The 12201-nt window shown below is 40.0% G+C and overlaps 2 protein-coding genes across 3 annotated transcripts in view; one reads left to right on the top strand and one right to left on the bottom strand.

Annotated features, from left to right (window-relative positions):
- Positions 1-8216, top strand: part of Ttbk2 (tau tubulin kinase 2) — a 111689-nt gene extending 103473 nt beyond the window's left edge. For both annotated transcript variants that reach the window (XM_052183319.1, XM_052183318.1), the window contains one exon: positions 3010-8216. In XM_052183319.1, the coding sequence (XP_052039279.1) occupies positions 3010-3472 (463 nt within the window). In that variant the 3' untranslated portion in view covers positions 3473-8216. The remainder of the gene's footprint in view (positions 1-3009) is intronic.
- Positions 1-12201, bottom strand: part of Stard9 (StAR related lipid transfer domain containing 9) — a 140767-nt gene that overhangs the window by 24451 nt on the left and 104115 nt on the right. The gene's annotated exons all lie outside the window — the stretch shown is intronic.

Below are 12201 nucleotides of genomic sequence, written 5' to 3'. Positions count from 1 at the left end.
ATTTTCTGCTGCTTCTTACCACTCAACATGTGCTTTAAAAATTGTTTGTGTGTGTGTGCACCAGTGTACTTGTGTAGCAGCCAGAAGTCAACTTGAGGGAGTTGGTTCTTTTCTTCCACCATGTAGGTCCTGGGGATTGAATTTAGATCATGGCATTTGCAGGCAAAGCACCCTTACCCACTGAGTCATCTCTCCAGCCTATCCTATCCAGTCTTTAATATTTAGCTCTCTAAAGGGAAAAGAGAAAAAGTAATGGCAGGGTGAGAAAATACTAAGTCTTTGTACCCCCTAAAAGTCACTTCAGTCACAGAAAAAAGGGTGTGCAGAAGTGGGCAGAGATGTGAGAATAGCCACCCACTCCATCTACTGTGAGAAGCTGCCATGAGGCGCTCTAGAGCACAGTAAAATGTCATCTTCTCAGACCTAAGCCATCCGAGTAAAAGGAATTATTTCAGCCAGTGGGACAATTATCTAGGAAGTTATTATGATTGACCTCCTAAATCAATCAATACCCTCCTTTCTCTCCCTCCCTCCCTCCTCTTCCCTCTGCAAGAGCATGAAGCACCATTTCTCCTCTCCCCAACCCTTCCCCATAGCGACTCCCCTGAACTCAGTTCCTTGGAGCCAGTGAACTTTTCCAAGAACAGCTTCCCAATGAACTGGCCTTTAATTAAAAAAGCAAAAAAAGCGAAGTTAAATAAAATCGTCCCAGTCTCTGAAGTGCCCCATCCTATCACTTTCTATTTGTATCATCAGGCAGTTCCTTAATTGTTGATCTGGTTAATACACAGAAGAGTCAGCACTTACAGAATTCTTAGCACTAACAAGACGTCATTATTACCATTTGAACTTACAGAATGAGGAAGATTATACATTAATCCACTTAGAAGAAATATAATGGAGTTTAGTGGATAGTATTAACTGGAACAGAATGTAAATTTATAACTTTTGTTATTGGTCAAATTTTTTATTCAGATTTGTATACAGGTTAGCTAATTTCTTTTTCTCATAAAAATATAATGAATGTTGAATACTCCTAAGGCATCTGAGAAAATTATCTTCCCCAGTTTGAAGTGATACAAGTTGTAACAACTTATTGTTTTTACTGAGAATTTATTATTCAGAAAATTCAAGCTCATAGGCATCAATGAGCCTGTTGACACTGTGTCTGCTGGTGTCTCAGCAGGTACGCTGGCCTCATTTGTGGCTGTCCTCAGATGAACAAGGCCTTTGGTGAGAAGGCTACAAAAAAAGCAACAAAAGTACAAGTCTCCAAACATTTATTTTTTCCCCAAAATCTTTACTTTTATTTTCAGTTGGGGAAGCAAGTGTGTTGTGTGTGTCTGTGTGCAGGTGCCCTTGGAGGCCAGGAAAGAGAGAGTGGGATCTCCTGCAGCTGGAGGGCCACTGGTCATGAGCTGCCCAGTGTGAGTGCTGAGAGCTAAACTCTGGTCCTCAGGAAGCACTGTACTCTTAGCTCCCTAGCCTATTACAGCCTAAGGACTGAGCGGGGGGTGGGATGGGGGCTGCCTACCCTGATTCCTGTAACTGCTTTAGAAGCTAGTACACAGTTGACTGCCACAGGGCTGAAGGTAGAGATGGGTAACAACTGCCTTGCTAAAATCTGAAACTGACCAAAATTAACTGCAGTTTATGCCCAAGTTTTCCTGTGTGTGTTGCAAACCCTTAATGGACTTCAAATTTCTAAATAATTGCATTTGACTCTTCTAGTGCAGTTGTTTTTTAGGTGGGGTAGGTTTCTGGTATAAAGAAAAAGTCCATAACACACATATTCTTTATTTAAATTTTTACATTTTAGTCAGCTTATTGTTCTTACAGCCATTTACCAGAGACAGGCTCATTTATAAGGAGAATGGGAATTCCAAGTAGCATGGCACAAGCATGGCAAGTGTCTCCTTCCTTCGCTTAGTCGCTCCATATGGTGGCTTGAGCACCTCGTGCGTCTCTGCATATGCCAGTCTCCTTCCTTCCCTTTACTTACAAAGCCACCAGAAATTAACCATAGAGGCTCATTCCCAATAATCTTACCTAATCTGATCACTTCCCAAAGAAGTCTAAACACTACAGTCAGATAAAGTTCCATGTGTGTGATTAATGAAGGTCCAGAGTCAACCCATACTACCATATAAATTGATTATAAAGCCAGCCAGCACTTGGGAGACTGAGGCACAACAATCACAAGTTCAAGGCAATAATGACCTACACAATAAGTTCCAAATGATTTAAGCTACAAAGAGAAAGCCTGTCTCAGAAAACCATTTAAAAGAAACAACAAAACCTTGATTACTGTTAGATATGGTGGCTCTGAAGCAAGAGAATGACTAGTCAACCTGACTATATAGCAGAACTACATATTTAAAAACTTTAAGGTTTTATCATGTGAGAGAAATATCTCACATGATAAAACCTTCTAAGAGAGAGAGAGAGAGCATGAGCACTCGGGTTGGGAACGTATTGCATGATGGGGTGTGCATGGTGCACATGTGGAGGTGGGGGAACGATATTGTGGAATTGGTTCTCTTTCCATCTTTACGTGGAATCTAGGGATCAAATTCAAGACACCAGGCTATTGTGGCAAGAGCCTTTTCCCACTGAGCCATCTTCGTGGCCCCTACTGGAATTTTAAAAAACACACAAACAAGGTATCTTTGGCCAGGAATGATTATATATACCTATAATCCCACTACCTGGGAAGCAGAAGCAGGCCTAACCTAGGTTACATACTGAGTTCTCCATGATCAGTGTGGCTACACAGGAAGACTTGTCAAAGGAAACAAACAGAAACCAAAAGGCCAACGAGACATAGCAGATGTCAAACACAGCTTGTATGTGAAAGAGTAACTCAATATACTTTTAGTGCAATTTTTTTTATATCGACATACTTCATACTTGTATGATTTGGAATACTGTGATTTTTTTTAGACACGCTTAAAATGAATTTTTGATATCCTGTTTCCAAAAAAATTAATTCTTCTCTATTCTTTTAAGGCTACGCAGATATAAAGTTCTAGGGAGTAGTAACTCTGACTCAGACCTTTTCTCTCGCCTGGCCCAAATTCTTCAAAATGGATCTCAGAAATCCCGGAGTACTACCCAATGCAAGAGCCCAGGATCTCCTCACAATCCAAAAACACCACCCAAGAGTCCAGTTGTAACTCGAAGGAGTCCCAGTGCCTCTCCTCGAAGCTCGTCCTTGCCTCGAACATCTAGTTCCTCACCATCTAGGGCTGGACGGCCCCACCATGACCAGAGGAGTTCTTCCCCACATCTGGGGAGAAGCAAGTCACCCCCTAGCCACTCAGGATCATCATCCTCCAGGAGGTCCTGCCAGCAGGAGCATTGTAAACCCAGCAAGAATGGCCCAAAAGGATCTGGCAGCCTCCACCACCACTCAGCCAGCTCTAAAACTCCCCCAGGGAAGAGTAAGCCAGCCAGTAAACTCAGCAGATAGGAAGTGAGCAGGCTGCATCTCTGGGAAAGGTGTGAGATCGTCCTCCTAGACCTGATGCATGTGTCTCTCTGTACTGTCTGTTTCAAACAATCAGTGTTGATCTTCTCTTACAAAAGAAAGTAACATGATCAGTTATTTATAACAAGACATAAGTATAATTAGCTAGGGCAGGTAGGAGGCACATCAAGCAAGAGTCAATGCCTTTGCATAGGAATCTTCAGTTCAGCAATGTCTAGAGGGAGGAAGAAACTAACTGAGCTCTTGTTTATAGCTGCCTTTGAAACAGAAAATTGAGGATAGGAAATAGAATGGGATTTTAAGTGATTTTGCCTAATTTGTTAATCTTTTACTCAAAAAGTATATAGCAAAAGTGTTTGATATTTTTATTTAAAACTTCCTAATCTTGGAGAGTCATTGCGCAGACATTCAAATATAAGAAGCCTGTTGCCAGGAAACCATTACCTGGGTATATTTGGTTTGTGTGTTTATTTAGTGAATCTACACCTTTCTTTTCCACTCATGCCTAGTATCTTTCCTGGATTTTCTATTTTTTAAAGTTAATGTTTTTACCTCTTATTTTAACAATACACCCTAATTTGTGTTTCATCAGCACACGATAACACTCTAAAATCCAATTACCTTTATTTAGTCAAACCTTGCTATTTTCCTTTGAGCAATAGTTCTTATTCTTAACTCCTATATTTTTATCTCGAAAAGGAAATATCTAGCTAGAGCTATTTTAGGCAGGTGTGCTTGGAGAGGACAGAGAGTGGGACAATAGCTTTCAAACGTACAAGTGTCCCTCCCCCCTGACTACAGTTCCTCCTTACTGGAGACTGTGGAGGAGACAGCGTTCCTGGGTTCTTTTTAGTGTCAGCCTTCAGGGTGATATAGCAAAGAACAACATTTCAGAATGTGGCTTATACTTATAGAGATTTAGAAAGAAATAAAATATGTTATACTGAGGCTTACAATCAGATTTTGTATTTTATACATTTAGCCAATAAGGAATGAATATCTGGGAAATAAATTTAGACTAGTTTTCTTTCAATGTTTTTATTACCTGGTTCTTGTGTTGTTGAATGCTTGGGCTTCATAGCGTGATTTCCACATTCATAAGATGAGAGTATAATTTCTAGGGCAGGGAGGAGGCACATCAAGTCCAGGCCTCTGCACAGGACACACAGTCCAAGGGGAAGAAATTCACTCACTGAACTCTTGTGTATAGCTGCCATTAACATCTAAATTTCAGTTTATAAAGTTGTAAGGATGATCATATTTATTCTAATTTCACTCTCCTACTAGCAGAAATGGGGCAAATTAAAGACACCAGACTTTTTAAGTGGGCTATTTGATGCCCTGTGGGTGTATAAAAAACCTTATTAAGGTCAGGGAAATTGATCTGCCTGCTGTTGAAATCTGCCTTGTAAAAAACATCTACTTCTTGACTTTGTATTGCTGCCAAACCTAAAACAATTTGAATTTCAGGAGGTGGGGAGGGGAGTGAAAAAAGAAACGTGTTTCTTCACTAAGTGAGCATGTCCCAGTGGCGCACCCCAGCCGCCCTGGCGCTGCACTAACTCAGCTTGTTCTGTGTTGAACGTTTCCAGACTTGAGACACTACACTGAGACCTAAGGTCTCCCACGAGAAATGTGGCACAGTGTGGAATCTTCATTTCTTTGCAGGTTCAGGCACTGAGGAGCAGTGCAGTGGGTAAGGCACATTGTTGCTCACTATTCTAGCTGTAACACTGCAGACTGACCCTATGTATCATACTGTATAACAGCCGCTGCAGTGTAGACTGACCCTATGTATCATACTGTATAACAGCCGCTGCAGTGTAGACTGACCCTATGTATTATACTGTATAACAGCTGCTGCAGTACTGCTTGCATGTCTTTCATGGTAAATTATATAAATATTTATAAATATAGAGACATATGCTTATATAAATCCACTTTTTCTCATTCTGCATTTGTAATTTCAAGATTATAGATGATAAAATTCCTTTTCTATTGTGTGCCTCGTGTACACTTGGGCATTGCCTGTCTTCATATTCTGAAAACATGTTCTTGGCATGTGATACCTAAGAATTGTCCTGCCTTCCAGGTGCATAGTGCAGCATCTGGCAGCCTTTACCAAGCCAAGGTGTAAGGTACTTAATTTTCACTTAAAAAAATATTTTAATAGGGGAAAATTTTAACAGGATATGCTTGTAATACAGGCTCAAAGATTATTCATGTTAATCACAGTTCTGTCCTTATGGTTAGAGTGGATAAATGGGCATTATAATTATACAGCTGGCATCAACTTTTTAAAAACATTTCCTGAAAGTTGCCTCTTTCATGTCACTCTTTTGAAGGGGCCTGGGGCTGGGATGTAGGGTAACTGAAAGTGTCTTTCCGTCACGTTAGCTAATGATGATGCCAAAAGGAGCCGGTTCTCACAGTCCTCTCTAGTCAGAAGTGTACTGACAGGAGCTGGGGAAGCTAACAGGCCCAGCCCTTTGTCTGTGAAGTTCTCTGTTGGCTTTTTGTCTGGGTTAACTTTCCCTTGCCTTTCAGTGTGTTGCCTCCTTTTCTACACGCTGTTAACAAACTCACCAAAATCCAGAGACAAAGGCCTCGTTATGTGGCAATGGTTTATTTTGTATGGAGGGAAAAGAGCTGACCAAAGATGTTTCTGCTCTGAAGAAAAGGGAATGGACATGTTAATTATATCTTATATATCAGTAGTTACATTTATTAAGTGCTGTCCTGATACAGAGAATAAAAAGTAGAACTGGGTGTGATGGCACACACTTTGATCCTAGCACTCCGGAGGAAGGGGCAAGTGGATTTCTGAGTTTGAGGCTAGCCTGGTCTACAGAGTGAGTTCCAGCACAGCTAGGGCTATACAGAGAAACCATGTCTTGAAGAAACAAACAAAAGATTATAAAAAAACATAGTTTGTGCTTTTAGATGTTATATTTCTTTCAGATTAAAAATAAAGCGGGTGGTGGCGCACGCCTTTAATCCCAGCACTCTGGGAGGCAGAGGCAGGCAGATTTCTGAGTTCAAGGCCAGCCTGGTCTACAGAGTGAGTTCCAGGACAGCCAGGGCTATATAGAGAGAAACCCTGTCTCAAAAAACAAAAAAACAAAAAACAAAAAATAAAAAAACAAAAAAAAAAAAAACAAATCCAAAAAACAAAAACAAACAAACAAAATTTTAAAAATTAAAAAAAAAAGTTGGCAGCCTTAAGCCGGCTCAGGAGTATGATCTAGAGAGTCAAGCTTTTGTTTTGGTTTGGATTTTCAGTTCTTTATTTTGAGGTTTTTATTGATGGCATATTCCAGATTTTAGTCACAAATCATCCAAATAAGGTGAACAGCCGGGCGTGGTAGTGCACGCCTGTAATCCTAGCACTCTGGGGAGGCAGAGGCAGGTGGATTTCTGAGTTAGAGTCCAGCCTGGTCTACAGAGTGAGTTCCAGGACAGCCAGGGCTATTCAGAGAAACCCTGTCTCGAAAAAAGCAAATCCAAAGAACCAAAAAAAAGGGGGGGAAAAAAGGTGAAGACCATGACCGTAGCCATAAAGGAGGTAAGGTATGACAGAAATTATCTTTTGGGAAACAAGGACCTCCTGGCTTCTCTCTGCACAGGTTACTAACTCAGGCTTACTAAATAAGGTAAGCCTGTCCTTACCTTATTTAGTTCCTGTGGAGCAAAGAATTATTTCAGTGGAGCAAAGAATGAACACTTATTTCTAATTTTAAGTAATGTTGCCCCCAAATTATACTACTGACCTATAGGCTTTGTGAGTTGCTTGAAATATTAAAATCATACCTTGTAATTTTGCATAGCCTAAAGATACCTGACTTTAATGGATGGTGAAAACCGGAGGGAATTGGATCCTATCTGATTCAACATTAAGGTAGAGATTTTAAGTCACCTTTCAGTGACACATCCAGGCACTTATCTTCAGCTCTAGTACACAAGCTGGCCTTGCAAATAGGAGCACAGCCACCTTTAGTCCTTTAGTTGCATGCTTTGCAATGAATGTAAAAGTTGCAACAAGATAATCAAGGCCTAAAAAAATAGTAACAAAATGGTTAAAGACTCATTGTTGTCATTATCCTCTGTACATTATTTGCTCTAGCATACTAAACCACTCTATGCTGATGTGATGTTCTACACATGCAGGGCCTCTTGTCTATTTTACTCCTGGCCACTGTGAGGGGCTTCATCAGGTACCAGAGACTTCTTCTCAGTCACAGATTCCTAGGCTGCTGTTTCTGTGATTTCATCCATTGTACAAAGAAAAAGGTATATGTTGCTGCATGTTTTATAAACCTAGACCGCATAGCTAAGTAATAATGAGATTTTCTATACTCAATAACCTTGACAAACAGGTGCCTTTTCCTCAAGGGCAGAAAATTTTACATTTCTAATCTAACATTAGGAATTGGTGATAAGAGAAACAGGATCCACAATTTAGTGACTTAAGGGAAAAATGCATCTTGAAAATGCTATCTTAAAATATATTTATAGATAATCTAGATTTAGCCGTGGAGATCAAAGTTTCTCATATTTTAAAAACTTGTTAGCTAGGTGTGATGGCTCATGTTTCTAACCAATACTTGAGGGACAGAGGTGGGAAGATAGAAAAGAGTTTGAAACCAGCCTCCTCTTCATAGTGATTTCAAGTCCACTTGGGCTGTAGTGTGGGACCCTCTCCCAACAAAACAAAACAAAAACAAAACAATTTTTTAAATTATTTTTTTAAGTTTTCACACATGTATGTGTGTATTATATCCATATAATGTTGAATGCATATATACATATATGCTGAATGCACCTCTCATATCTGTCATGGCATGTCTTTAGGAATTACTTTTGTCATGTTCATGGTCTGCATTCACTTTTTTACAATGTGCCTATTTATGGCTTTGGACTATTGTTTCTGGAGAGAGGTCATTTAGCACCTCTGTCACTGAGGTAATAGGATATTTGTAACCAACTGTACTGCTTAAGTTTCTTGAATTTGGTTCTATAGACAACATATTTGCAGAATAGCTATTTATGTTCTAATCCTAACGCATTATAGGACTACAGCATGTAACAACTCTGGTGATCCTTACATGCCAACAGTACTTATAGTCCCAACTCGGAAGCCACTGTGGTGCATATTAGACCTTAACTTAGAGAAGGGAACTAGAGGCAGTTCCACAGCTAAGACAGTGGGAGGTATCTGGTAAGCATGCCCCACTTACTGTCCTCACCAAAACTTTACAGAACTCTAGTGTGCACTCTGAGAATGTGTAAATAAAGTGCAAACTCCTCATATTATTGGGTATTTGCCTTATTTTGGCCATTTCTCCAGAAACTTAACACAATCTTGGAGCCTTAAGGATCTTTTTATGCAACATTGCTTTCCAGAACTGGAAAATTCCTAGGTAACTCCCAAGTATGGAACAAGAAACCCTATTCACTTAGAGGAGAATATGGGTAAAATATATAGGTTTTCATGTAAGTTCTTCTCTTGTGAGAGAATTTGCATAAGAAAATTAGTGACAAGATCATCTATCTCTCAGTTTCACAAAATCTCAGGATGTTAAATAGCAAAGATTTACTCAGTAATGATTTCAGTATTTGCTCCCATACAAGTCCTAGTAACCATGACAGCTAAGGCAAGTTCAAGCTGATGGGATAGTTTCCTAAAACAGTGCTCAGTCCTTAGTTTTAAGGAGCCTGTAACAAAAGTGGCATTCCTTTCATTGCCCTTAACAATGTACCAAGTTTCTGCCTTCTCTAATTGGAGGTGATAGTCTCTACACTACATGCTGACCACAACTCATGGTACCTTTAACCAGAATTTCTAGACCAACAGTATGAATGAGGCAGATCTCTGAGACTAACAGAATTACACAATTTGCTAATATTATTTTCACATTAACAGTGAGATAGATTTATCTCTTAATAATTTAACATTATTTTGTATTATATACATGAGTGTTCACCTAAAGACATTAGTAAACCAAGTTTTTATGTAGACTATCCTTGCCATATGATACTTTTTAAAACAATTTAAAAACCTTAAAAATAATTTGTGTCCTAGTTGGAATGTGCCAGGTATTTTTTGCTCACTTACAGCAGTAAACAAGGCTACAGAGTTTGGCTGTGATTTATTATTTTAGGGACTTTGCTGAGAAGAAACCTTTGAGACTTTATTCAAAACAGTTTGGTTTGGTTTGGTTTGGTTTTTTTGAGATGGGGTTTTTTCTGTGTAGCCCTGGCCTGGAACTTGCTTTGTAGACCAGGCTGGCCTTAAATTTAAACTCCAGATCTGCCTGCCTCAGCCACTCTCCTGCCCGAATCCTGAGACAAAAGGTACACGTGTGCCACTGTGCCTGGCTAAGTTTTATTAAGCTATAAATCAATTAATGAAGTTAGTTCTAAGATAATTAAGAAGTTAAAATGTAGGAAATAGATCTTCTTTTAAGACAAAGGAAATATAGCACTGGGCCACTCAGGACTTTGAAATTGGATTGGATTTCCTAGACTTGGTGTTATATGCCTATAATCTCAACATTTAGGAGGTAAGAGCAGGATCAGGGGTTTAAAGTCATGCATAATGAGCTGCATAATGAGTTTGAAGCTAACTTGGGCTCTATGAGACCTGTCTCAAAATAAGGGGGAAGGAGGAAGGCAAAAACAAAACCTTAAATGAGAGAGATTGGATTGTTGGATATGATGAGTTGAGTGGACAGATCTGAAGACCCAGGTTTGAGCCACTTTGCTGTTCCCTGATGCACAGTTCTCATTCTCCTCTGACACCATTCCTAAATAGCATCTGTATCCTCATACCATTTAGTTACAGATTCCAAGTTTTTCAGAAAAGGAGGCACATCTCATTTTGTATTAGAGATAATAGGTTCATAAATTAGTATTGGCAAATGTTATCAAATTTAGTCACAACCCAAATTCTCTTACTGAACAAGAGAAATAAGTCAAAGTTTTACTGTCCTAATGAGATGAGAAATTGCTCCTTGAAGTTCTTTTCAAGGTGTTACATTGTATCCTTTTCTCCTTCAAGCATCTTTCCTCTTTGAAGCTCTTTTCAGTGTGTTACATTGTATCCTTTCTCCTTCCAGCATCTTCCCTTTATGTGTTATGCTCAGGCAACCATGGGCATAGAGTATTGAAAAACATTCAGTGCTTTTGTATAGGCCATCTGTACATAAAAGTGTAATTATTTATTTAATTTTCCCATTTGTACCATATTAAAGCTTTGTACAGTGTTTTAAGTTCTGTTTTAAAATTATTTTGTATTTTATTTTTATAATCTAGTAATAAAACATTCAGTCCGCATGCAAACTTTAGTGCTATTTGTGTGATGGTTTGGATTTCAAAAAGTGAAAAATATTTCCTAAATTACTAAAGTGTTACAGATTCAGCACACCAGAAGTGACTGGTAAACAACCATGAGGAGGACACATGGGCTAACTGAATAGAAGCTAGGTGAAAACCAGGGGTCAGGGGTCTGAGGATGTGGGTTCAAGCTGACTTTAAAACTGGTATTCTTCCGTCTCTATCTCTGCCTGCCAAGTACTGGGATTGCAAGCATCCACTAAATCCAGCACAGAATTTAGTTTAAAAAACTCCCTTTTCTTCTCCTTAGCAAACATCCCTGGTATACTATAGGGACTCCTGCTCCATCTACTGCCTATCACCATGAGCGGAACACAGGGCCACTACATTGCTGCTACTTTGCTTTGGAGGAAACTGTTCAACTAGATCCTATATCTTGAATTTTTTTTCTTTTTAACCAAGGAGTAACATCTGAAAGCCTCTCATAATTTTCAAAATAAGGGAACCACAGGAGGTGTAGCCTAAGGGCTAACTGTGTGTGTGTGTGTGTGTGTGTGTGTGTGTGTGTGTGTGTGTATGGGGGGGGGGGTGTTCATAAATGCCTTACTCTTCCAGAAGCTAATCATGAATACTGACATCTCAAATATAAGAAGTTGAAATCTTCTCCCGATGTACCTCTTCAATACAATGCGTAAAGGATTAAATATAAGTCTGGTGGACAGTTCCTTAAGACCTTCAATGGTTTGTGATCTGATGGGTTTTATAAGATGCCTCAGCAGGAACTCTGTCCTCAATTGTCATGGGAAGATTGGTAAAAAAAAAAATGGTAAAAAGTCAGCCTTTGTGTGTGTGTGTGTGTGTGTGTGTGTGTGTGTGTGTGTGTGTGTGTGTATTGGGGGGTGGGGGTGGGGAAAGTAGGCCGGGCGCACCCCTTTAATCCCAGCACTCCGGAAGCAAAGGAAGCAAAGGCAAGCTAATCTATGATTTCGAAGCCAGCCAGGTCTAGAGAGTGACCAGGCTATACAGAGAAATCAAGTCTCAGAAAAACAAAAAGGTCAAAACACAAGGTTACTCACTTTATTTTGGTTGAGGAGGGAGTGACTCAAAAAGCTCTACAGTCGGTCTGAGGCTGTGCTCATGGCAGATATCTGGTCTGATAGGCTGGTTTCTTTTAGAGTTGAACACTTTTCCCGTCTGGCCTGTCTTTCGGACCCGGGTCTCCATAGAGCTCGCAGCAGTTCCATCTTATCACATTGCTCCAGGCCAGGCAGTCAGGGAAAGGCGCTCGACTCCCTGCAGGACAGGCTGGCTGGGCAGATCTTCCCGGGCCGCCGGAGCCCCACCCCTCAAGGACCCGCCCCGTCGTCCAACGGTCG

The sequence above is a fragment of the Apodemus sylvaticus genome, chromosome 5, assembly GCF_947179515.1.
Source record: "Apodemus sylvaticus chromosome 5, mApoSyl1.1, whole genome shotgun sequence".
NCBI classification, from domain to species: Eukaryota; Metazoa; Chordata; class Mammalia; order Rodentia; family Muridae; genus Apodemus; species Apodemus sylvaticus.
The sequence above is the reverse complement of the archived record's forward strand: the minus strand, read 5'-3'. Positions and strand labels throughout refer to the sequence as shown.